General features: G+C 30.9%; 2 protein-coding genes and 1 pseudogene across 2 annotated transcripts in view; 2 read left to right on the top strand and 1 right to left on the bottom strand.

Moving 5' to 3' along the window:
* The window catches only part of LOC125812567 (D-cysteine desulfhydrase 2, mitochondrial), a 125506-nt gene that overhangs the window by 72510 nt on the left and 27035 nt on the right, over positions 1–25961 (top strand). The window lies entirely within an intron of this gene.
* On the bottom strand, positions 5999–15247 carry LOC125812488 (ethylene-responsive transcription factor CRF3-like; annotated as a pseudogene).
* Positions 19626–25961, top strand: part of LOC125812487 (uncharacterized protein At2g37660, chloroplastic) — a 51858-nt gene continuing 45522 nt past the window's right edge. Inside the window, exon 1 of the mRNA XM_049491969.1 lies at positions 19626–19965. Within this exon, the coding sequence (XP_049347926.1) occupies positions 19626–19965 (340 nt within the window). The remainder of the gene's footprint in view (positions 19966–25961) is intronic.

Here is a 25961-nt window from a genome sequence, read left to right as displayed (position 1 = left end):
AAATATACTAATATAGTGCGAGACTTATCTTTTTATGATTATAAAATATTGAGCACTAAAATTAATATAAAGTCAAAAATCAATAATTTGGGTGCTAATTACATTCTATCTTTAAAGTTTCTTAAATTACCATAATTCTAAATTTATCAAAACTCACAGATACATTGCTCCTTCGCCAGATACATAGCAAATGATATATAAGTTATGTATCAGATATATAATTATAAACCAAATTCATACTGATTTTGGGTTGAAATAATTGGAGTTATGTATCAACAATAACATTAGTACCAGATACATTGTTCACAAACAAAATTGTAATGTATCTGATAGAGAGGAGTGATATATTCGGAATTCCAGATGTTAAGATAAAGAGAAGGAAAAATTAATTTTTTGTAATTCATTTAAATAGTATAGATTTTTAAAAATTATGATATCTTAAATCGTATAATTACATAATTTTCCTTAAAAAGTATATTAGTAATGAACCATCCTGATGTAACCCATTCCACTAATTAAAACATAAATAATTAATTCTTTATAGTTGAATTTTTTTATTATTGTTTTTTTGCTTTATACTCGAATTTGTTTCATAATAACTTTCCATTTTTCACAAGTCATTCTTATCATGTAAGTACACTAATAAAAAAGGAACCAATATTAATAATTTACAAATAGTAGTTGCAACTTATATCTGGTCACCAAATTTTAGAAAACTTATGTTTAACTATTTTGACATTATCTCCGAGTAAGGACATTCAATTATGCGAATATATTTAACAAAATTATTAAATTTGTTTTTGTAAAGGTCAAAGGTTTTTTTCTTGTAAAATTACTCAACTAAATTTGTAATTTAAAAATTTTAACATGATAAAATAATATATTTTAATGTCATGTATAGCAAGAATTTCTTCATTTTTAAAATTTTATAAGATGTAATTTTTCATGGATATATAAAAATGTTGTTGATTGTGTTTTCTCAATAAAGAAAATATATCACATTGATTTTAGATCTTGCTTTAAAACATAGGTGCCTAAATAAAAAGGTTAACATTGTTTGACCCTAAATAATTATTTTATTTTTGAAATTTATTTTATTTTATTTTTTCTAATCCAATTTGGAATTGACCTACATAAGTTTTGTCCAATCCTGTTGTCATTGCAAAATGATATATACCTTCAACCCACTGTATCAATGACCTCATAAATTTGTTACTTTTGATATGCCATAATCGTGCCTAAAAATATGTATCATGTGATTTTGTATTTATCATGATATTTAGTATTTCACAGTTTGCTTGTGTTTGTCATATTCGTATTATTCGTTCTTCAAAAGTTTGTCAGTGAAAAAGTTTGTTTTTTATAATGATCCATCTTTTCTGACACGCTCTTTATCAAGGACATTTTTGTTCACATGATATTTGAAACCGAGTCATAATTATTGTTTAATTTCAAAAGAGCAAATTATATCATCTTAATTCATTTCAAGTAAAATTTTACATTTTGTGAGAAACGTGTAAAATTGACCTAAACATACGACTAATTAATTTAATGAAAAAAATTAGTATAAAACAACTTAATTAGTAACTCTGGTCGAATTCTAGTGTTATGCAACATGTTAAGGGAACAAGTTCAACAAAATTGTATAATTACTTATTTTATCAAGCTCAAAGTTGTTTTAAATTTCTATCATATTATATATCTCTACAATAGCAATTATTAGTTACTTCATTACTTATATTTATTAGGTATTAATTTATTACTTTTCTTAAAGTGTAAATTAGATTATTATTATTATTATTAGAGAAAATGGTCCAAAACCTCGCCTACCTATATTCGAAACACCAACTACACACTCCAACTTTACGGATGTCCTATCACCCCCTGGACTATTTTAAAATGAAATAAATAACTCCTGAAATTTTGAGTTGGCACAGAGAGTGCATAGAGAGTGAGCTGACTATTTTTTCTTATTTATCTTCTTTTAGATCATTTTTTCGATTTCTTTTTTCATTGTTTTCTTTCTCTTTCTTATTATTTAAACTATTTTCCTAATCTAAATTTTGCCATGGTCGGAGTTTGAAGGTTTTCCGACAACCTTTTTGGAATTCATCTCCTAATTAATTCTTAATCTCTGTAAAGAATTAATTTGTAATCTAAACCAATCCATCAAACTTTTTCTTCTCTTGATAAGATTTTGAGTCTTTACGTACCAATATTCTTAACTTTTTGAAGAAAGATACATCTTTTTTACTATTGAATATAAATTCAACTACTTTATATACTAAAAAGTGTTTAGATTAAATTTATTTGTTATAGAAGACTAAACTTTGTATTCAATTCATTGACAAGACAACAAATATTTTTTGGGGTAAAACCTTGAGAAGGTGAAGAAAGTGAAAGAGTTAATGGTGAAGAGATGGATGGTGATAAAGGGGGTAACCAAAGATTAGATCTCTATTCAAAATCCCTAATCTGTTTTCTCAAAAAAACTCCTATAACTATGATTTAATGTGGAAGTTAACCTCAAAGGATTAGATCATAGTTTATTCCTAGTGAAACATCTAGGGGTCCTGGAGGTGGAGGGGGAAATGGAGGCAATGATATCAATCTTTCTAGCGGCGGGGTTGAAGAAAAGGATGGAGCAGGCAGCAAGTCTACATTTCTCTACAACTACACTAGGTAATTAAATCTTCAACAATAAAATAAATTCTCCCAAGTTGGATTCAAATCCCACAATATTATTTTAAATCGCAACTTCCACAGAATTAAGGTTGAAAAATAATTGAGGAAGAAAGGATAAAGAAGTAGGAGAAAAAATAATTAAAAAAGATTAATTGGTGAAAAACACTTGTCAAGTGCGTGTGTTTCACCACAAGATACATGAGTAGTGATAGTGTTTAAGGGGTTATTTATTTCATTTTTAAATAGCTCAGGGGGTGATAGAACACCCGTAAAGTTGTAATCTATAGTTGAGATTTTGGGTATAGGTTGGGGGGGGGGGGGGGGGTAGACAATTTTCTCTTATTATTATTATAATATTACCTATATAACTTGTTGTTATTAGTTATTGATTTATTATTTCTCTTAAAATGCTAGCAAGATTATTATTATTACAATATTACTTTTTAGTTATTATTTATTAGTTATTATCATTCATTAATGTTTAATACATGTTAGTTAATAGTTAATAGTTTATTACTTTATTACTATTTTGACTTATTAGGTAACTCAATGATCAAAAGTATGAAGGATTAAATATCATTATTAATTAATCAAGTGAAATTATGATACCATACGAGTCAAGTATTTATTTGGTTACAAAAATTTATCATACTCGTTTCATTTATTTCTATTATTTTATTTTTAGAAACGATATTGACAAATGATTGTTGGATATAGTTACTCACTTCACAATTTAATTTTCTTTGTGGGATATATATCGATCGGGTTGCTGCATGGAGTATCAAATCTAGTTTTTGGGCTTCCTACTCTTGTTAGAAGAGTTAACTGTTGGTGTTACTCAAGAAAATAATAGAGCTTCTAGAATTAAAGAATTTAAAATTGAATATGGTCTATATGGTCTTGCCCCTAGATATATTAGAGATTGAATTAAATCGTAGCGATGAAATCAAGGATACGAAGATAATATCTAAATGATTTGGAGAACGAAAAAATTAAAGCTATATATAAAAGATGAAATCCATCTGATAGTGAAATCATGCCAACACATTATGTTGATATTGAAGAAATTATAAAAATGGTGCAAAATATATGAAAAATGATTTTTTTAGACCGATTAAAACCAAAAAGACCGTAAAACTCTATTTTTCCTTTTCCGATGGTCGCCACGGCCGGAGGCCAACCTCCTGTTGAGGCAGGTCGGCTGGGAATTCCATCTGCACCTTCATATACATTGATGCACTGGGTCTGAAGAAACATCACAAACAACCATTTCCGCTAAAACCAATTTCGTTTTTGCATAGAGAACCTCAAGTAATATGGGATGTAGAAGAAGTAAATCAAATGATCGTCAACGAAAATCTAGAATATGCGATGATTGGGAAGTTTTCGTACTGATGGCCGGATATACAAGATCTTAGAAAGTAGATACCTAAACAATGTGAACTAAAGGGTGAGTGTAATATCGGTTTGATTAGTAATAGGCATGTGTTAATAAGAGCGATTCTTTTGGAGGATTATGTGCATCTCCTATCTAAGCCAGCTTTTTACATCACTCAAAACAACTGGTCATTCCCAATGAGAACTTTGAAATGGTTTCCAATGTTTAATCCTGAAGAGGAAATGACAACAACAATTGCTTGGATCTCGTTTCCATCGCTACCACCAAATATTTTTGGAGAAGATGCCGTATTTTCACTTGCGGCAGCAGTGGGAAAGACACTACAGGTGGAAATGGCAACGAAGAATCAAACGAGGCCAAGTTGTACAAGAGTAAAGGTGGAGGTAGATTTACTAAGAGAATTTACAAAGAGGATTAAAATTTCGATGAGGATGAGGATGAGGAATGAGGAGGTATTGGAGAAGTGGATCAAGATCAAATACTATTATATGCCAAAGTATTGTCAAACATGTATGATTCAGGGACACAATGATGAACAATGTTTTGTTGTGCACCCAGTATTATACCCAAAAGAGAAAGCAGGACAAGTGAAGAGAAAAGGAACAGAAAGAAAGCAGAAAATTTCTAAGGTGGGGAATTCAAATGTGCATGATGCAGGAAATGCTGGGATTATCCAAAAACCTAATAGAAAAGAAGGATTTATGGAGCAGCGATACAAAATATGGGAAGGTGACAAACCTAAGCAGCCGGAACAAGTTTGGAAAAGGGTGGGTTTAATCCTTAAAAATACATTCAACATGTTGGCACAGGTTCAACAAGAGAGAGGGGGAGAAGGGGAGAAAGTTTATCTGACTGGGGTGAACAAAAAGGAAGGTACGCCTGGTGTTCAAATAAGTGATAACAAAGAAAAAGGGAACCAAAAGGCAAGGGGGCACAAGAGATAATGAACTTGTAGAGGGGATCAACCAGCCACAAATACATAATATGGATACATCAAGTGACATATATGACAATCATCAGGCAAGCAACAAAGGAGGTGGTAGGGTGGAGAGGAATTTTGAGGAAGATGGATCAACAAAGGAGACTTATGAGGTGAATAATCAGGTTAAGCAAAAGGAGAGTAATGATCAAATTTCTATGTCAAGCTCCTCACGATTTGTTAAGGAAGAAAAGAAGTAGTAGCTTCATCTAAATAATTTAGCTTGTCAGAAAATTTTCAAGTGAACTATCTTTTAAAAAAAAAATCCTCAAATTACTTATTTTAGGATAAATGTTAAACTATATTGAACATTTCTGTTACATTAAAAATATATTGTCTAAACTTTTTTTTAACCCAAGGTTTATCTAGAAAAGTAGCATTTTTAAGAGAATGTTCTTTTAGAAAATATTTACAAGGAATACAACAAAAACAACTATGTTTCATCAAACATAAATCATAGCTATTCATGTTCCTCCAATTAATTAGTTCAACAACAACAATAATATATATGGTGTAATTTCACAAATAGTGTATGGAGAAGTTATTAAAATATACACTAACCTTTCTTTCATTTTGTGAAGAAAGATTATTTCCAATCACCAACAGCTCAAAAGAGAAGTTATTAGGAAAACAAAATTTCCATACGAAAAAAAAATGACACTAAAATATTAAGATACAAAGCAAAATGAAGCAACAAATAGTAAATATTATATGTGATTATTAATAAATACTTCTATCAATAAGGGGAAGAAGATAAGGGGCTAGCCCCTGGACTCTCCCCCCGAACGAAACCTTCTTATGTAATCCATGTCTTTCAACTACTAAAACGTTCAACTTTTGAACTCATAATTTCGAGGGTAAAATGGATAAACCTATGGAAAGTTGAACCAATAAAGTAACTAAACATACATGGATCTGCATGTCTTTTGTCTTCCTTATTGGTGGATGGGGTTGCTTTCCTTCGGTGGTGGCTCGATAATGTTTGCCACAGCATTAGCACATTTTATTTCAATGGCTGCCTTGTCATAGCCAAAGCAGCTTCAAGCGCAGTGTCAAAACTTCCTAACCAACGTCGTTTATTCGTTCTTACATCTCGAATCTCTGCAACCCATCTTCCCCATTTTCGTTGTCTAACTCCCCTGTACTTCTTTACATTTTCTTGGAGAAGTTTTGTATCTTTTTTCTCTTTCGACGATACCATCTTTGAAGTGACCTTGGTTTTTCCATTTCTGATGATAATTTCTTTACAAATCCTTTTATGTCGTTTGGACTTCTCTCCTTGAAGATTTTCCTCTTCATCACTGGACGAGTATGTGGCGTCATTGTCCGTTATGTAAATACGTACAACACGTGGCAACACAACAGAACGTTCGCCCATTAAGTTGCTTTTTTTTCCTCAGACAATTTTAGAGGGTTTATTGACTACCTCATTTTCGTGAAGTTCATCTTTGGAAGCCATTGCTTCATGAAAGAGAACAAACAAAAATCAGAAAAAGTCCATTTAATCAGGCATGTATATACAATTCATTAATAATCAAATTATTTTTATTTATGTACTCTCTGTCAACTTGATTGTCTGATTTTGAGCTAGCACAAAGTTTAAGAAAATAAACAAACTAAATTCAAACTGTCAAATCCGAAATTCCATATCATAAGGATAAAAAGGAAATGAAAAAAATATTCTCTTAGTCTCAATTTAAGTGGCTCTTTGAGTTTTGAGAGTCAAACAAGTTTTGACCGTGACTTTTGTCACACAACTTTCAAAGACTTTGAATGGTTAATTACTTGACTTATAGTAATTTTTACATAATTTTCGAATATATATAATTTTATTTTGAAAACCATATAGATTGAATACCTGAATTTACCATTACAATTTGAAAATTTTGACTCTCAAAGTCTTAAATATCCCATATAAACACTATTAAAGAACATGTTTTCCAGATAAACATGTTTTGTTTTCAAGGATGAACATACCTTTATGACAATTGTACTAAATTCCCTCCGAAGGAAATGAGTTATCTTGCCTTTTTACCATTTTTTTAAAAAAAAGTCTTTTCACATTTCTTTGGTGTAAAGAATGAAGATCTCTTATATAATAAAAAAAAATATAGGTTATTAAACTAATAGAAATTTGTATAGGATTGGAAAATAATTTCTCCTGGAATTTATATCCACTTTCACAAATGTAAGACTCTAGAATTTACATGAAATAAGATCTCGTCCTTTTTCCAATTTAAATACAAAGAAAATGACATTTTTAAATTTTTGTATGTATAAAAATGAAGATCTTTTAAAACTAAAAAAATCTCTTATTTATAAAAATGCTATAAAAGTAAAAAGAATTATGAAAAGGACTAGAAAATTATCTCTCTCAAGCTCACTTAAAATCCTAGATTCACTTTTGTTAGTTATTTCTCTAGAGTTTCAAATAGAAAAAATTCATACAGTCCATCATGAGTTTCATATAGTTCAAAAGATAAAATGCTCAAACACAAACAGATCCAAAGCATATATGGAAACAAGAAAATGAGATATCTTGTCTTCTTACAATTTGAATAAAATAAAATATTCTTTTCAGATATCTTATGTGTAATAAAAAATGAATATATCTTATAAAACGACTTAAATTAATTTATTTATTTTTGTAAAAGACTAAAAAATGATTTCAAATAAAAGCACATACAAACTCACATGTCAAATTTCACAAAGAAGATGAAAATTAAACATACCTGTAAGAGGAACTCAAGAACTCTCACAAATCAGTAATTTTATTGGTTTGCCTTGTTGTTAATTATTTTACCTTTGATGGTCATTTATATAGTTGAAACTAAGGGTGTCAATCGTATAGGATCGGGTCGATCCGAAATCGACCCAAATCAATAGAAGCCCACAAAGAAATATTCGTTAGAGGCACAAACTTTTAGAGAATCTCTTTGTCAATTTTTTGACCAGTGTGGGGGCCATTAATGGTCAAAAATTTCTAAAATCTAATCTCGAGTTTTATTAAACCTTTTTCCAAAAAAAAAAAAAGTCCCCATTTAATCTATAAATATTTTTCCATATTCTCTCAATTTCTCTACTCTTTTAACTTTCAAGAATTTAATATTTAATTTCAACTTTCTCAAAACTCATTAATTCTCTTATCTCTACGATATCACTTATTAGTTACTCCATTACTTATTTTTATTAGTTATTAATTTATTATTTCTCTTAAAGTGCTAATAAGATTATTCTTATCATTATTTTTATTATATTACTTATATAAATTATTATTATTATTATTATTAGTTATTAATGTATTATTTCTCTGAAAATGCTACCAAGATTATTATTACAATTTAACTTTTAAGTCAAGATTATTATTACAATTTTACTTTTTAGTTACTACTTATAAGTTATTATTATTATTGTTGTTAATTAATACTTAATACATGTTAGTTAATATTTATTAGTTTATTACTTTATTATTATTTTGATTTATTACGTAACTCAATGATCAAAAGTATCAAGGATTAAATATCATTATTAACTAATCAAGTGAAATTATAACTCCTAAGCTAATAAGATCATCAAAATAATTAATTTTTTATTATTGCTTTATTAAATGATTTATTTAAATTTTAATCTACATAAAAATAATGACTACTGCATACTAAAAAGTTTATTCAACTTAACAAAATATAAAAACAATATACTAATATAGTGCGAGACTTGTCTTTTTGTGATTATAAAATATTGAGCACTAATTTGGGTGCTAATTACATTCTATCTTGAAAGTTTCTCAAATTACAATAATTCTAAATTTATCAAAACTCACAAATACATTGCTCCATCACCAGATACATAGCAAATGATATATAAGTTATGTATCAAATATATAATTATAAACCAAATTCATACTGATTTTGGGTTGAAATAATTGGAGTTATGTATCAACAATAACATTCGTACCAGATACATTATTCACAAACAAAATTGTAATGTATCTGATAGAGAGGAGTGATATATCCGGAATTCCAAATGTTAAGATAGAGAGAAGGGAAAATTAGATTTTTGTAATTAATTTAAATAGTATAGATTTTTAAAAATTATGTTATCTTAAATCGTATAATTACATAATTTTCCTTAAAAAGTATATTAGTAATGAACCATCCTGATGTAACCCATTCCACTAATTAAAACATAAATAATTAATTCTTTATAGTTGAATTTTTTTATTATTGTTTTTTTGCTTTATACTCGAATTTGTTTCATAATAACTTTCCATTTTTCACAAGTCATTCTTATCATGTAAGTACACTAATAAAAAAGGAACCAATATTAATAATTTACAAATAGTAGTTGCAACTTATATCTGGTCACCAAATTTTAGAAAACTTATGTTTAACTATTTTGACATTATCTCCGAGTAAGGTCATTCAATTATGCGAATATATTTAACAAAATTATTAAATTTGTTTTTGTAAAGGTCAAAGGTTTTTTTCTTGTAAAATTACTCAACTAAATTTGTAATTTAAAAATTTTAACATGATAAAATAATATTTTTTAATGTCATGTATTGCAAGAATTTCTTCATTTTTAAAATTTTATAATATGTAATTTTTCATGGATATATAAAAATGTTGTTGATTGTGTTTTCTCAATAAAGAAAATATCACATTGATTTTAGATCTTGCTTTAAAACATAGGTGCCTAAATAAAAAGGTTAACATTGTTTGACCCTAAATAATTATTTTATTTTTGAAATTTATTTTATTTTATTTTTTCTAATCCAATTTGGAATTGACCTACATAAGTTTTCTGCAATCCTATTGTCATTGCAAAATGATATATACCTTCAACCCACTGTATCAATGACCTCATAAATTTGTTACTTTTGATATGCCATAATCGTGCCTAAAAATATGTATCATGTGATTTTGTATTTATCATGATATTTAGTATTTCACATTTTACTTGTGTTTTTCATATTCGTATTATTCGTTCTTCAAAATTTTGTCAGTGAAAAAGTTTGTTTTTTATACTGATCCGTCTTTTCTGACACGCTCTTTATCAAGGACATTTTTGTTCACATGATATTTGAAACCGAGTCATAATTATTGTTTAATTTCAAAAGAGCAAATTATATCATCTTAATTCATTTCAAGTAAGATTTTACATTTTGTGAGAAACGTGTAAAATTGAACTAAACATACAACTAATTAATTTAATGAAAAAAATTTGTATAAAACAACTTAATTAGTAACTCTGGTCGAATTCTAGTGTTATGCAACATGTTAAGGGAACAAGTTCAACAAAATTGTATAATTATTTTATCAAGCTCAAAGTTGTTTTAAATTTCTATCATATTATATATCTCTACAATAGCACTTATTAGTTAATCCATTACTTATTTTTATTAGGTATTAATTTATTACTTTTCTTAAAGTGTTAATAAGATTATTATTATTATTATTATTATTAGTAGTAGTAGTAGTAGTAGAGAAAATGGTCCAAAACCTCTCCTACCTATATTCAAAATACCAACTACACACTCCAACTTTACGGCCGTCCTATCACCCCCTGGACTATTTAAAAATGAAATAAATAACTCCTGAAGAGTTGAGTTGGCACAGAGAGTGCATAGAGAGTGAGCTGACTATTTTTTCTTATTTATTTTCTTTTTGATCATTTTTTCGATTGCTTTTTTCATTGTTTTCTTTCTCTTTCTTATTATCTAAACTATTTTTCTGATCTAAATTTTGCCATGGTCGGAGTTTGAATATTTTCCGACAACCTTTTTGGAATTCATCTCCTAATTAATTCTTAATCTTTGAAAATAATTAATTTGTAATCTAAACCAATCCATCAAACTTTTTCTTCTCTTGATAAGATTTTGTGTCTTTACATAACAATATTTTTAACGTTTTGAAGAAAGATACTTTTTTTTACTATTGAATATAAATTCAACTACTTTATATACTAAAGAGGGTTTAGATTAAATTATTTGTTATAGAAGACTAAACTTTGTATTCAATTCATTGACAGGACAACAAATATTTTTTGGGTTAAAACTTTGAGAAGGTGAAGAAAGTGAAAGAGTTAATGGTGAAGAGAAGGAATGTGATAAAGGCGGTAACCAAAGATTAGATTTCTATTCGAAATCCCTCATCGGTTTTTGAAAAAAAACTCATATAACTAAGAGATAATATGGAAGTTAACCTGAAAGGATTAGATCATAGTTTATTCCTAGGCAAAACATCTAGGGGTCCTTGAGGTTGAGGGGGAGATGGAGGCGGTGATATCAATCTTTTTAGCGGCGGGGTTGAACAAAAGGATGGAGCAGGCAGCAAGTCTACATTTCTCTACAACTACACTAGGTAATTGAATTTTCAACAAGAAAAGAAATTCACCCAAGTTGGATTCAAATCCCTCAATATTATTTTAAATCGCAACTTTCACAGAATTAAGGTTGAAAAATAATTGAGGAAGAAAGGATAAAGAAGAAAGAGAAAAGATAATTAAAAAAGATTAATTGGTGAAAAACACTTGTCAAGTGCGTGTATTTCACCACAAGATACATGAGTGGTTATAGCGTTTAAAGGGTTATTTATTTCATTTTTAAATAGTTCAGGCGCTGATAGGACACCTGTAAACTTGAAGTTCGTAGTTGAGATTTCGAGTATAGGTAGAGGGGGAGGTTAGACCATTTTCTCTTATTATTATAATATTACTTCTATAACTTATTATTATTAGTTATTAATTTATTATTTCTCTTAAAATGCTAGCAAGATTATTATTATTACAATATTACTTTTTAGTTATTATTTATTAGTTATTATCATTCATTAATGTTTAATACAAGTTAGTTAATACTTAATAGTTTATTACTTTATAATTATTTTCACTTATTAGGTAACTAAATGATCAAAAGTATGGAGGATTAAATATCATTATTAATTAATCAAGTGAAATTATGCTACCATACGAGTCTAAGTATTTATTTTGTTGCAAAAATTTATCATACTCGTTTCATTTATTTCTATTATTTTATTTTTAGAAACGATATTGACAAATGATTGTTGGATATAGTTACTCACTTCACAATCTAATTTTCTTTGTGGGGTATATATCGGTCGGGTTGCTGCACGGAGTATCAAACCTGGTTGTTGGGCTTCCTACTCCAGTTAGAAGAGCTAATTGTTGGTGTTACTCAAGAAATTAATAGAGTTTCTAGAATTAAAGAATTTAAAATCGAATATGGTCTATATGGTCTTGCCCCTAGATATATTAGAGATTGAATTAAATCGTAGCAAAGAAATCAAGGATACGAAGATAATATCTAAATGATTTGGAGAACGAAAAAATTGAAGCTATATATAAAAGATGAAATACATATGATAGTGTAATCATGCCAACACATCATGTTCATATTCAAGAAATTATGAAAATGGTGCAAAATATATGAAAAATGATTTTTTTAGATCGATTAAAACCAAAAAAACCCTAAAACCCAATTTTTCCTTTTCCGATAGCCGCCATGGCCGGAGGCCAACCTCCTGCTGAGGCAGGTCGGCTGGTAATTCCATCTAGACCTTCATATACACTGATGCACTGGGTCTGAAAAAAAACATAACAAATAACCATTACCACTAAAAACAATTTCGTATTTGCATGGAGAACCTCAAGTAATATGGGATGTAGAAGAAGTAAATCAGATGATCGTCAACGAAAATCTATAATATGCGGTGATTGGGATGTTTTCGTACGGATGGCTGGATATACAAGATCTTAGAAAGTAGATACCTAAACAATGTGAACTAAAGGGTGAGTGTAATATCGATTTGCTTAGTAATAGGCATGTGTTAATACGAGCGACGCTTTTGGAGGATTATACGCATCTCCTACCCAAGCCAGCTTTTTACTTCACTCAAAACAGCTAATAATTCTCAATGAGAACTTTGAAATGGGATCCAATGTTTAATCCTGAAGAGGAAATGACAACAGCAATTGCTTGAATCTCGTTTCCATCGCTGCCGCCAAATATTTTTAGAGAAGATGCCGTATTTTCACTTGCGGCAGCAGTGGGAAAGCCACTACAGGTGGACATGGAAACGAAGAATCAAACGAGGCCAAGTTGTACGAGAGTGAAGGTGGAGGTAGATTTACTAAGAGAATTTCCAGAGCGGATTAAAATTGGGATGAGGATGAAGAATGAGGAGGTATTGGAGAAGTGGATCAAGATCAAATACGATTATGAGCCAAAGTATTGTCAAACATGTATGATTCAGGGACACAATGAGGAACAATGTTTTGTTGTGCACCCAAAATTATACCCAAAAGAGAAAGTAGGACAAGTGGAGGGAAAGGGAACACAAAGAAAGCAGATATTTCTAAAGAAGGGAATTCAGATGTGCATGCTGCAGGAGATGCTGGAATAATCTAAAAACCCAATAGAGAAGAAGGATTTGTGGAGCAGCGATAAAAAATATGGGAAGGTGACAAATCTAAGAAGCCGAAACAAGTTTGGAAAAGGGTGGGTTTAATCATTAAAAATACATTCAATATGTTGGCAGAAGTTGAACAAGAGGGAGGGGAAGAAGGGGAGAAAGTTTATCTGACTAGGGTGGATAAAAATGGAGGTACAACTGGTGTTCAAATGAGTGATAACAAAGAAAAAGGGAACCAAAAGGCAAGGGGGCACAAGAGATTATGAATTTGTAGAGGGGAACAACCAGCCACAAATACAGAATATGGATACATCAAGTGACATAGATGACAATCATCAGGCAAGCAACAAATGAGGTGGTAGGGTGGAGAGGAATTTTGAGAAAGCTGGATCAACAAAAGGAGACTTATAAGGTGAATAATCAGGTTAAGAAAAAGGAGAGTAAAGATCAAATTTCTATGTCAATCTCCTCACGATATATTAAGGAAGCAAAGAAGTAATAGCTACATGTAAATAATTTAGCTTTTCAGAAAATTTTCAACTAAACTATATTTTTAAAAAACTTCCAATTACTTATTTTTGGATATATGTTACTATATTGAACATTTCTATTGCATCAAAAATATATTGTCTAAACTTTTTTTTAACCCAAGGTTTATCTAGAAAATTAGCATTTTTAAGAGAATGTTCTTTTAGCAAATATTTACAAAGAATTCAACAAAAACAACTGTGTTTCATCAATACATAAATCATAGCTATTCATGTTCCTCCAATTAATTAGTTCAACAACAACAATAATATATATAGTGTAATTTCACAAATGGAGTATGGAGAAGGTAATAAAATAAACAATAACCTTTCTTTCATTTTGTGAAGAAAGATTATTTCCAATTACCAACAACTCAAAAGAGAAGTTATTAGGAAAATAAATTTCCATAAAAAAAAAAAATGACGGTAAAATATTAAGATACAAACCAAAATGAAGCAACAAATAGTAAAAATTATATGTGATTACTAATAAATACTTCTACCAATAAGGGGAAGAAGATATGGGGCTAGCCCCCGGACTCTCCCCCCTAACGAAACCTTCTTATTTACATTCATGTCTTTCAACTACTAGAACGTTCAACTTTTGAACTCATAATTTCGAGGGTGAAATGGATAAACCTATGGAAAGTTGAACCAATAAAGTAACTAAACATACATGGATCTGCATGTCTTTTGTCTTCCTTATTGGTGGATGGGGTTGCTTTCCTTCGGTGGTGGCTCGATAATGTTTGCCACAGCATTAGCACATTTTATTTCAATGGCTGCCTTGTCATAGCCAAAGCAGCTTCAAGCGCAGTGTCAAAACTTCCTAACCAACGTCGTTTATTCGTTCTTACATCTCGAATCTCTGCAACCCATCTTCCCCATTTTCGTTGTCTAACTCCCCTGTACTTCTTTACATTTTCTTGGAGAAGTTTTGTATCTTTTTTCTCTTTCGACGATACCATCTTTGAAGTGACCTTGGTTTTTCCATTTCTGATGATAATTTCTTTACAAATCCTTTTATGTCGTTTGGACTTCTCTCCTTGAAGATTTTCCTCTTCATCACTGGACGAGTATGTGGCGTCATTGTCCGTTATGTAAATACGTACAACACGTGGCAACACAACAGAACGTTCGCCCATTAAGTTGCTTTTTTTCCTCTGTCAATTTTTGAGGGTTTTTTGACTACCTCATTTTCATGAAGTTCATCTTTGGAAGCCATTGGTTCATGAAAGAGAACAAACAAAAAATCAGAAAAAGTCCATTCAATCAGGCATGTATATACAATTCATTAATAATCAAATTATTTTTATTTATGTACTTTCTCTGTCAACTTGATTGTCTGATTTTGACCTAGCACAAAGCTTAAGAAAATAAACAAACTAAATTCAAACTGTCAACTCCGAAATTCCATATCATAAGGATAAAAAGGAAATGAAAAAAATATTCTCTTAGTCTCAATTTAAGTGACTCTTTGAGTTTTGAGAGTTAAACAAGTTTTGACTGTGACTTTTGTCACACAACTTTCGAAGACTTTGAATGGTCAATTACTTGACTTATAGTAATTTTTAAATAATTTTCGAATATATATAATTTTATTTTGAAAACCTTATAGATTTAATACCTGAATTTACCATTACAATTTGAAAATTTTGACTCTCAAAGTCTTAAATATCCCATATAAATAGTAATAGAAACACTATTAAAGAACATGTTTTCCAGATAAACATGTTTTGTTTTCAAGGATGAACATACCTTTATGACAATTGTACTAAATTCCCTCCGAAGGAAATGAGTTATCTTGCCTTTTTACCATTTTTTTAAAAAAAAGTCTTTTCACATTTCTTTGGTGTAAAGAATGAAGATCTCTTATATAAAAATAAAAAAAAATAGGTTATTAAACTAAAAGAAATTTGTATAAGATTAGAAAATAATTTCTCCTGGAATTTATATCCACTTTCACATATGAAAGACTCCAGAATTTACATGAAATAAGATCTCTTGTCCTTTTTCCAATTTAAATACAAAAAAAATGACATTTTTAAATTTTCGTATGTATAAAAATGAAGATCTTTTAAACCTAAAAAATCTCTTATTTATAAAAATGCTATAAAAGTAAAAAGAATTTTGAAAGGACCGGAAAAATATCTCTCTAAAGCTCACTTAAAATCCTAGATTCACTTTTGTTATGTTATTTCTCTAGAGTTTCAAATAGAAAAAATTCATACAGTCCATCATGAGTTTCATATAGTTCAAAAGATAAAATGCTCAAACACAAACAGATCCAAAGCATATATGGAAACAAGAAAATGATATATATTGTCTTCTTACAATTTGAATAAAATAAAATATTCTTTTCAGATCTCATATGTGTAATAAAAAATGAATATATCTTATAAAAGGACATAAATTAATTTATTTTTAAAAAAAAAGTCTAAAAAATGATTTCAAATAAAAGCACATACAAACTCACATGTCACATTTCATAAAGAAGATGAAAATTAAACATACCTGAAAGAGGAACTCAAGAACTCTCACAAATCAGTAATTTTATTGGTTTGCCTTGTTGTTAATTATTTTACCTTTAATGGTCATTTATATAGTTGAAACTAAGGGTGTCAATCGTATAGGATCGGGTCGATCCGAAATCGACCCAAATCAGTAGAAGCCCACAAAGGAATATTCGTTGGAGGCACGAACTTTTAGAGAATCTCTTTGTCAATTTTTTGACCAGTGTGGGGGCCATTAATGGTCAAAATTTTCTAAAATCTAATCTCGAATTTATTAAAGCTTTTTTTAAATAAAAAAAAAAGTACCCATTTAATCTATAAATATTTTTCCATATTCTCTCAATTTCTCTACTCTTTTAACTTTTAAGAATTTAATATTTAATTTCAACTTTCTCAAAATCCATTAATTCTCTTATCTCTACGATATCACTTATTAGTTACTCTATTACTTATTTTTATTAGTTATTAATTTATTATTTTTCTTAAAGTGCTAATAAGATTATTATTATCATTATTTTTATTATATTACTTATATAAATATTATTATTGTTATTAGTTATTAATTTATTATTTCTCTGAAAATGCTAGCAAGATTATTATTACAATTTTACTTTTTAGTCAAGATTATTATAACAATTTTACTTTTTAGTTACTACTTATAATTTATTATTATTATTATTATTATTATTATTCTTAATTAATACTTAATACATGTTAGTTAATGTGGAAGTTAACCTGAAAAGATTAGATCATAGTTTATTCTTAGTAAAACATTTAGGGGTCGTGGAGGTGGAGGGGGAGATGGAGATGGAGGTGGTGATATCAATCTTTTTAGCGGCGGGGTTGAACAAAAGGATGGAGCAGGCAGCAAGTCCACATTTCTCTACAACTACACTAGGTAATTAAATCTTCAACAAAAAAAAAATTCTCCCAAGTTGGATTCAAATCCCTCAATATTATTTTAGAACGAAACTTTCACAAAGAATTAAGGTTGAAAACTAATTGAGGAAGAAATGATAAAGAAGTAGGAGAAAAAATAATTAAAAAAGATTAATTGGTGAAAACCACTTGTCAAGTGTTTGTGTTTCACCACAAGATACATGAGTGGTTATATCGTTTAAGGGGTTATTTATTTCATTTTTAAATAGTTCGGGGGGTGATAGGGCATCCGTAAAGTTGGAGTTTGTAGTTGAGATTTCGGGTATAGGTTGGGGAGCGGGGAGGTTAGACCATTTTCTCTTATTATTATTATAATATTACTTATATAACTTGTTATTATTAGTTATTAATTTATTATTTCTCTTAAATTCTAGCAAGATTATATATTATTATTACAATATTACTTTTTAGTTATTATTTATTAGTTATTATCATTCATTAATGTTTAATACAAGTTAGTTAATAGTTAATAGTTTATTACTTTATTACTATTTTGACTTATTAGGTAACTCAATGATCAAAAGTATGAAGAATTAAATATCATTATTAATTAATCAAGTGAAATTATGCTACCATACGAGTCTAAGTATTTATTTTGTTGCAAAAATTTATCATACTCATTTCATTTATTTCTATTATTTTATTTTTAGAAACGATATTGACAAATGATTGTTGGATATAGTTACTCACTTCACAATCTAATTTTCTTTGTGGGGTATATATCGATCGGGTTGCTGCACGGAGTATCAAACCTAGTTGTTTTGGGCTTCCTATTCTAGTTAGAAGAGCTAATTGTTGGTGTTACTCAAGAAAATAATAGAGTTTCTAGAATTAAAGAATTTTTAATCGAATATGGTCTATATGGTCTTGCCCCTAGATATATTAGAGATTGAATTAAATCGTAGCGAAGAAATCAAGGATACGAAGATAATATCTAAATGATTTGGAGAACGAAAAAATTGAAGCTATATATAAAAGATGAAATCCATTTGATAGTGTAATCATGCTAACACATCATGTTGATATTGAAGAAATTATGAAAATGGTGCAAAATATAAGAAAAATAATTTTTTTAGACTAATTAAAACCTAAAAAACCCTAAAACCCTATTTTTCCTTTTCTGATGGCCTCCATGGCCGGAGGCCAACCTCCTGCTGAGGCAGGTCGACTGGTAATTCCATCTAGACCTTCATACATTGATTCACTGGGTCTGAAGAAACATCACAAACAACCATTACCACTAAAACAAATTTCGTATTTGCATGGAGAACCTTAAGTAATATGGGATGTAGAAGAAGTAAATCAGATGATCGTCAACAAAAATCTAGAATATGCGGTGATTGGGAACTTTTCGTACGGATGGCCGGATATACAAAATCTTAGAAAGTAGATATCTAAACAATGTGAACTAAAGGGTGAGTGTAATATCGGTTTGCTTAGCAATAGGTATGTGTTAATAAGAGCGACGCTTTTGGAGGATTATGTGCATCTCCTATCCAAGCCAGTTTTTTACATCACTCAATACAACTGGTCATTCCCAATGAGAACTTTGAAATGGGATCCAATGTTTAATCCTGAATAGGAAACAACAACAGCAATTGCTTGGATCTCGTTTCCATCGCTGCTGCCAAATTTTTTTGGAGAAGATGTCGTATTTTAACTTGCGACAGCAGTGGGAAAGCCACTACAGGTGGACATGGCAACGAAGAATCAAACGAGGCCAAGTTGTGCAAGAGTAAAAGTGGAGGTAGATTTACTAAGAGAATTCACAAAGAGGATTAAATTGGGATGAGGATGAAGAATAAGGAGGTATTGGAGAAGTGGATCAAGATCAAATACGATTATGTGCCAAAGTATTGTCAAACATGTATGATTCAGGGACACAATGAGGAACAATGTTTTGTTGTGCACCCAGAATTATACTTAAAAGAGAAAAGACAAGTGGAGTGAAAGGGAACAAAAAGAAAGCAAATGATTTCTTAGGAGGGGAATTCAGATGTGCATGTTACAGGAAATGCTGGAATAATCTAAAAACCCAATAGAGAAGAAGGATTTGTGGAGCAGCGATACGAAAAATAGGGAGGTGACAAACTTAAGCAGCCGGAAGAAGTTTGGAACAGGGTGGGTTTAATCATTAAAAATACATTCAATATGTTGGCACAAGTTGAACAAGAAGGAGGGGGAGAAAGGGAAAATGTTTATCTGACTGGGGTGGACAAAAATGAAGATACGTCTGGTGTTCAAATGAGTAATAACAAAGAAAAGGGAACCAAAAAGCAAAGGGGCACAAGAGAGAATGAACTTGTAGAGGGGAACAATCAGCCACAAATACATAATATGGATACATCAAGTGACATAGATGACAATCATCACGCAAGCAACAAAGGAAGTGGTAGGGTGGAAAGGAATTTTGAGGAAGATGGATCAATAAATGAGACCTATGAGGTGAATAATCAGGTTAAGAAAAAGGAGAGTGATGATTCTACATCACGTAAAGTGTTGGAATCACGTAGGGAACTCGGGGAAAAAACCTTAATGGAAGAGGAAGACACTGGGAAAGGTCCGGACTTAATCGAAGAGGATGATGGGATATTGCAACACAGAAAGGACACGAAGAAGGATGAGGATATTGAATATAACATTCAGCAAATTAGTATGGCAGGTGATTTATCCCCTAGACATACCAATAGTTTGAAATATGGGGCAAGGAAAGGTAAGCGAACACTACCTTTATAGGTCCAAACAAGGAGTAGCAGGGAGAAGGCGTATGAAATATTAGGTCGATTAATACTCAAAACTCTTTTGAGAGATTAATGGATCTAAATAAAAGACATCATTATTCATTCATAGCTTTAATGGAGCCTTTTCAAAGTCCATCAGAGCTAGATCAATACAAAAGGAAGTTAGGTTTCAAGCATGCAGGGGTAAACTGTTCTGGAAAAATTTGGTTTTTTTGGAAGTCAGATTGAGAGGCCAACATCATACTTGACACAATACAGCAGATTACTATCAAGTTTAAAATAAGAGGTCAATTTTTTCGGATTACGATTGTGTATGCGAGAAGCATTGCCTTGGAAAGATTGGAATTATGGGAGGAATTAGAAAAGCTAGCAGGAAGTGAGCATTGTCCAGGGGTTGTTGGGGGTGATTTCAACGTAATTCTTAATGAGGAGTAAAAACTAGGTGGTCTACAGTTTACTCAAAATGAAGCATTAGATTTTGCATCATGTATCACTTCGTGTGCTTTGTCAGAAATACGCACATCAAGTAGCAAATTTACTTGGTGGAATGGGCGAATTGAAGGAGATTGTATTTTTAAGATGCTAGACAGAATCTTTGTTAGTTAAGAGTTTCTGGATATTTTACTAACTTCAGAGGTCCATCATCTGATCAGGCAAGGATCTGACCATGCCCCTTTACAGATAATTTATAATTCTGTTGAGGGACCAACGATAAAACCCTTTAGATTTTTAAATTTCTGGAGTAAGCACAAACATTGAGAGAAGACTGTTGAAGATAATTGGTGTGTGTATTTTGTAGGGAACCTTTTTGTAGAGTTTCAAGCAAAACTGAAGAAAATTAAAAAAACACTATCAGCATGGAGCAGAAATGATTATGGAGATGTATTTCAGCAAATAGCCACCATAGAAGATGTGATAAAGGTGAAGGAAGTTCATATGGAGAAACAACCCTCTGCAAGCAATAAGGCAGAGTTGAGCGAAGCCAAAGCAGAATTGAAAAAAAATTTGACAATTGAAGAAGAATTTTGGAGGCAAAAGGCGGGGATGAAATGGTTCTCTGATGAGGATAGCAACACGAAACTTTTCCATTCTTATGTAAAGAGGAGAAGGAAGAAGTTGCACATTGCTGAAATAGAGGCTGATCATGGGATAAAGTTGCAGACGAATGAACATATTGGGTAAGCTGATGTGGATTTTTTTGAGCAGCAATTTTGTGCAGAAACAATAGTGAGATTTTGCCATGCTTGAGCACATACCAAAGTATTTAACATAAAAATAAAATGAGGTTATAAGTAGACTGTCAGACCTAGAGGAAGTGAAAAGAGTGGTGTTTGAATTAAATGGGAATAGTGCTTGTGGGCCGGATGGTTTCACAGTACATTTCTTTCAGTGTTGCTGGGAGATCATTGGGGAAGATGTTGCTAAGGTGGTTAGAACTTTTTTCTGTGGGCAAGAGTTGACAAAGAATATCACTCATACGAATTTAATGCTACTGCCTAAGAAAGAAGTAGTGTGAAATTTTTCAAATCTAAGACCTATAAGCCTTAGTAATTATATGAATAAGATCATCTCCAGAGTGATACATGAAAGAATTGTGGTGATTTTACCCAAGATAATTTCTCCTACATAGTCAGGCTTTGTGAAGGGCAGAAGTATTACGGAGAATGTATTATTGGCACAGGAGATAATCAGAGATATAAATAAGAGGAGCAAAAATGTTAATGTGGTTGTGAAATTCGATATGGCCAAGGCATATGATAGAGTATCATGGAATTTTTAACCAAAGTGATGAGGAGTTTTGGTTTTTCTGAAATTATTATTGATATGATATGGAGGATTATGTCCAATAATTGGTACTCTTTTCTAATAAATGGGAGGGCTCATGGCTTTTTTCGATCTTCTAGAGGATTGAAGTAGAGAGATCCTCTCTCCCCTACCCTTTTTATTATTGTTGCAGAAGTTCTAGCAAGAGGTCTCAATAGCCTACATGGGGATGCAGACTTTAAAGGCTATGGGATGCCGAAGTGGAGTCCTAAGATAAATCATTTATCTTACGCAGACGATACTATTCTCTTTTGTTCTGGGGAAAGAAGGTCAATGATCAAAATGACAAAGGTGCTAAGAGACTATGAGTACATTTCAGGGCAGAAGATAAACAAATCAAAGAGTTGTTTCTATCTTCATGAGAACACACCTTTGATTGTCGCTATAAGATTGAGAAGGTTAACAGGAATAAGACAAGGGAATTTTCCTTTCATTTACTTGGGCTGTCCAGTTTATTATGGGAGGAGCAACTCAAGCTATTTTGAAGAGTTGATAAGGAAAATTGCAAAGAGAATATTTTCTTGGCATAATAAGTTCCTTTCTTTTGGAGGTAAGCAGGTACTAATTGATCATGTACTTCAGTCACTACCAATATACTTACTATCAGCAATGAACCCAACTAAGAAAGTCATGGAGCAAATTCATCAAATCTTTGCGAAATTCTTTTGGGGAAAGGTTGGGGGAGTAAAAGGAAAACATTGGGTGGCATGGGAAGATATGTGTCTACCAAAGGAGGAAGGTGGAATTGGATTTAGGAGGATTCAAGATATAAGCAAAGCCTTATTTGCTAAGTTATGGTGGAATTTTCGAATATCCACAAATTCATTATGGGCTGAATACATGTGGAATAAGTATTGTAAAAAAGTGCATCCGGTAATTGCAAACAATATAGGTGTTTCTCAAGTATGGAGGAAGATGATTAAGATTAGGGATGAGGTGGAACATGACATCTGGTGGCAATTTAAAGCTGAAAATTCTAGTTTTTGGTTTGATAATTGGACCAGGCAAGGAGCACTTTACTTTACATAAGGAGATATGGCACAAGAGGAGGAGTTAGAAGTCAAGGATTTTATAAGGAATAAGGAGTGGGATGTGGACAAGTTGAGATCGGTTATTTCTGAGGAGAAGGTACATCATATAACAATGAATTTTAAGTTCGAAAGTAAGGCAGTCTGCAGTGATAAGGCTTGGTGGGTTCGTAGCACTAATGGAAATTTCACAGTCAAATCTGCATTTCAAACAGTGAGAACTAAAGAGGAAAAGAAGGAATGGAGCACGTATACGTGGTTAAAGGGGCTATCTTTCAAGATAGGATTTTTTTTATGGAGGGTTTGGATGAAGAGAATAGCAACAGATGACAACCTCAAGAGGATAAGGGTACAATTGGTGTCCAAATGCTACTGTTGTGAAGAGGGACACTTGGAGACTATGTCTCATTTATTACTAACGGCTCCCATAGCCCAAAAGTTATGGAAACAATTTGCTTCCTGTGTAGGTATCAATATAAATGGAGCTAATCTAAAGCAACTCATTTACAGATGGTGGGAGCACAAGATGTCAAACAAGGTAGATCAGATATTAAAGGCAGTCCCAGCAGTCATAATGTGGGAACTGTGGAAAAGGAGAAACAATTTAAGACATGGAAAGGGACTACCTACGGATATATGTATTATCAATGTCAATTGGCAACACATCGTTTGATAAGGGTCAAATTTTCATGGATTAAAAGGGTGCCACATCAACGGTCTGGAATGGTTGATTCACTACAGAAATAAAAGCCCACCATACATTATCTTCTAGTAAGATGGAAGGTGCCAAGAGAGGGTTGGATTAGTTGCAACACTGATGGAGCTAGTAAAGGCAACCCAGGCCAAAGTGCGTTTGGTTTTTGTATAAGAAATAGAAGTGGAGATCTGTTATATGCAGAAGCACAGAATATAGGGGACGCCACTAACATGGAGGCGGAGGTACGAGCAGTATGGGAAGCTTTGTCTTATTGCATCAGGCAAAGTTTTAACTAAGTTCAGTTGGAGACGGATTCATTAGTTTTAAAGAATATGATTACAATGAATTGGAGAATTCCATGGGAATTAGCGGGAAAAATTGAGGAAATACATCATATGGTTACTCAAATCAATGTGCAAAGTGCAGCATATATTCAGAGAAGCAAATCAGCTAGCAGACTATGTAGCAAGTTCAGCAATTAACAAAGAGGATAAAAAGGTATTTCTAAATTTTAACTAGTTACCAAGCATGGGAAGAAAGATTCTTAATATAGACAAGCATCAGATCCCATATGTTCGTATCAAAACAAGGAGAATCAATATTGACAATAACGGACATGCTTAGTTACATTGAAGACACTGAGCTCCACAACTATATGTACAAATTATATACTACAATTAATGGGTGCAAAAGAGTTGTAGGGGAATTAATCCTAAGACTAAGCTATGACAAACAGCAGCAGTGATACAGGGACCAACAAAAGGTGAGAGTAAAGAGGCCAAATCTGATTTTATTGTAAGCACTCAGCTAGGAAATCTTGAGAATGAAGCTCAAGAGATTTTTTCTCATTTTCGGCTTCAACTACAGGAACAGGGGGTCATAGTTAGCACAAAAGGAAATCAAGATGAAATAATGGAAGGGAGCAGCGCACTTACACATAACGCCAAGGAGGAAAGGGGAAGAGGAAAATGGTAGAGACAAACCATTTAGGAAACCCGTCTTAGGGGTTTTTTTTTCTTTTTAAAAGCACCTGGTCTGGTCACTTTTGGGTCGACCAGGATCCGTGTGTTATGTAAGAGTGGCCCATTTTGGGTATTTTAATAAGATGGACCTTATGTCCAAAATTTAACCCAAAAAAAAAAAAAAAAATATATATATATATATATATATATATATATGAAAAATGATGTACTTTTTTTAATAAGATCATTAAAATAATTAAATTTTATTATTGTTTTATAAAATCATTGCTTTAAATTTTAATCTACATAAAAATATTGACTATTTTTACTAAAATTATTATTCAACTTAATAAAATATAAAATATAATATATACTAATATAGTGCAAGACTTATCTTCTTCTTTTTTTAATTATTACTCAGAAAATAATCTTTTTCTTTATACATAAGAGATCTAAAATGTTCATTCTCTTCTATTTAAATTATAATAGGGTGACAAATCTCATCTCTTTGAATTTTTACATCCACTCAATTAAATTTTATATTCTTATAGAAATAACTTGAAAATCATTCCTCTCAAACTTACTTAAAATCCTAGATTTTTCTTTTATAAGTTATTTCTCTAGAGTTTCAAATAGGAAATTTTCCACACAGTAAGGATGTCATAAACCCATTAATGAATTTCAATTAGTTCAAAAGATAAAATCTTCAACAAAAAAAATCAAATTTAAAGCAATAGAATCTATATATAAGTTTTTAAATGTGTTTGTAGAAGCAGAGAAACAAAGAAATGAGATCTCTTGTCTTCTTATAATTCGAATTAATAAATATCATTTTCAATCTCTTACGTATAAAAATAAAAATATTTTGTAAAAAAGATTTAAACCCACTACGATATAATCTACGTTGATCCAGCAGTTTCACTCTACTACCTTTTCATCAAAAAAGAGTCCTATAAATCATTAACTAAAAAGATCTCCTGTAATCCAAATACACAGCCACTTCACAATATGCAAAAACAATATGGATTGTTACATTTCCATTTCAGTAAGATAGGGCTATAAAAGTGGAAGATCAGCTAAACTATATTGTTTGCAGAACCAAAAAAATATTCAAAAGAGTGAAAAATAAATAAATTGTGCCTAGTATTTTTTTTTTTCATCAATTCATGTAGTACTTACATTACACGGACCTAACTTCTAAATTTTGTGGAATAGAGAGATTATTTATGATGACC

Source organism: Solanum verrucosum, unplaced genomic scaffold (assembly GCF_900185275.1).
Source record: "Solanum verrucosum unplaced genomic scaffold, falcon-dt-bn FXZP01000120.1, whole genome shotgun sequence".
In the NCBI taxonomy this organism is placed as follows: Eukaryota; Viridiplantae; Streptophyta; class Magnoliopsida; order Solanales; family Solanaceae; genus Solanum; species Solanum verrucosum.
The sequence above is the reverse complement of the archived record's forward strand: the minus strand, read 5'-3'. Positions and strand labels throughout refer to the sequence as shown.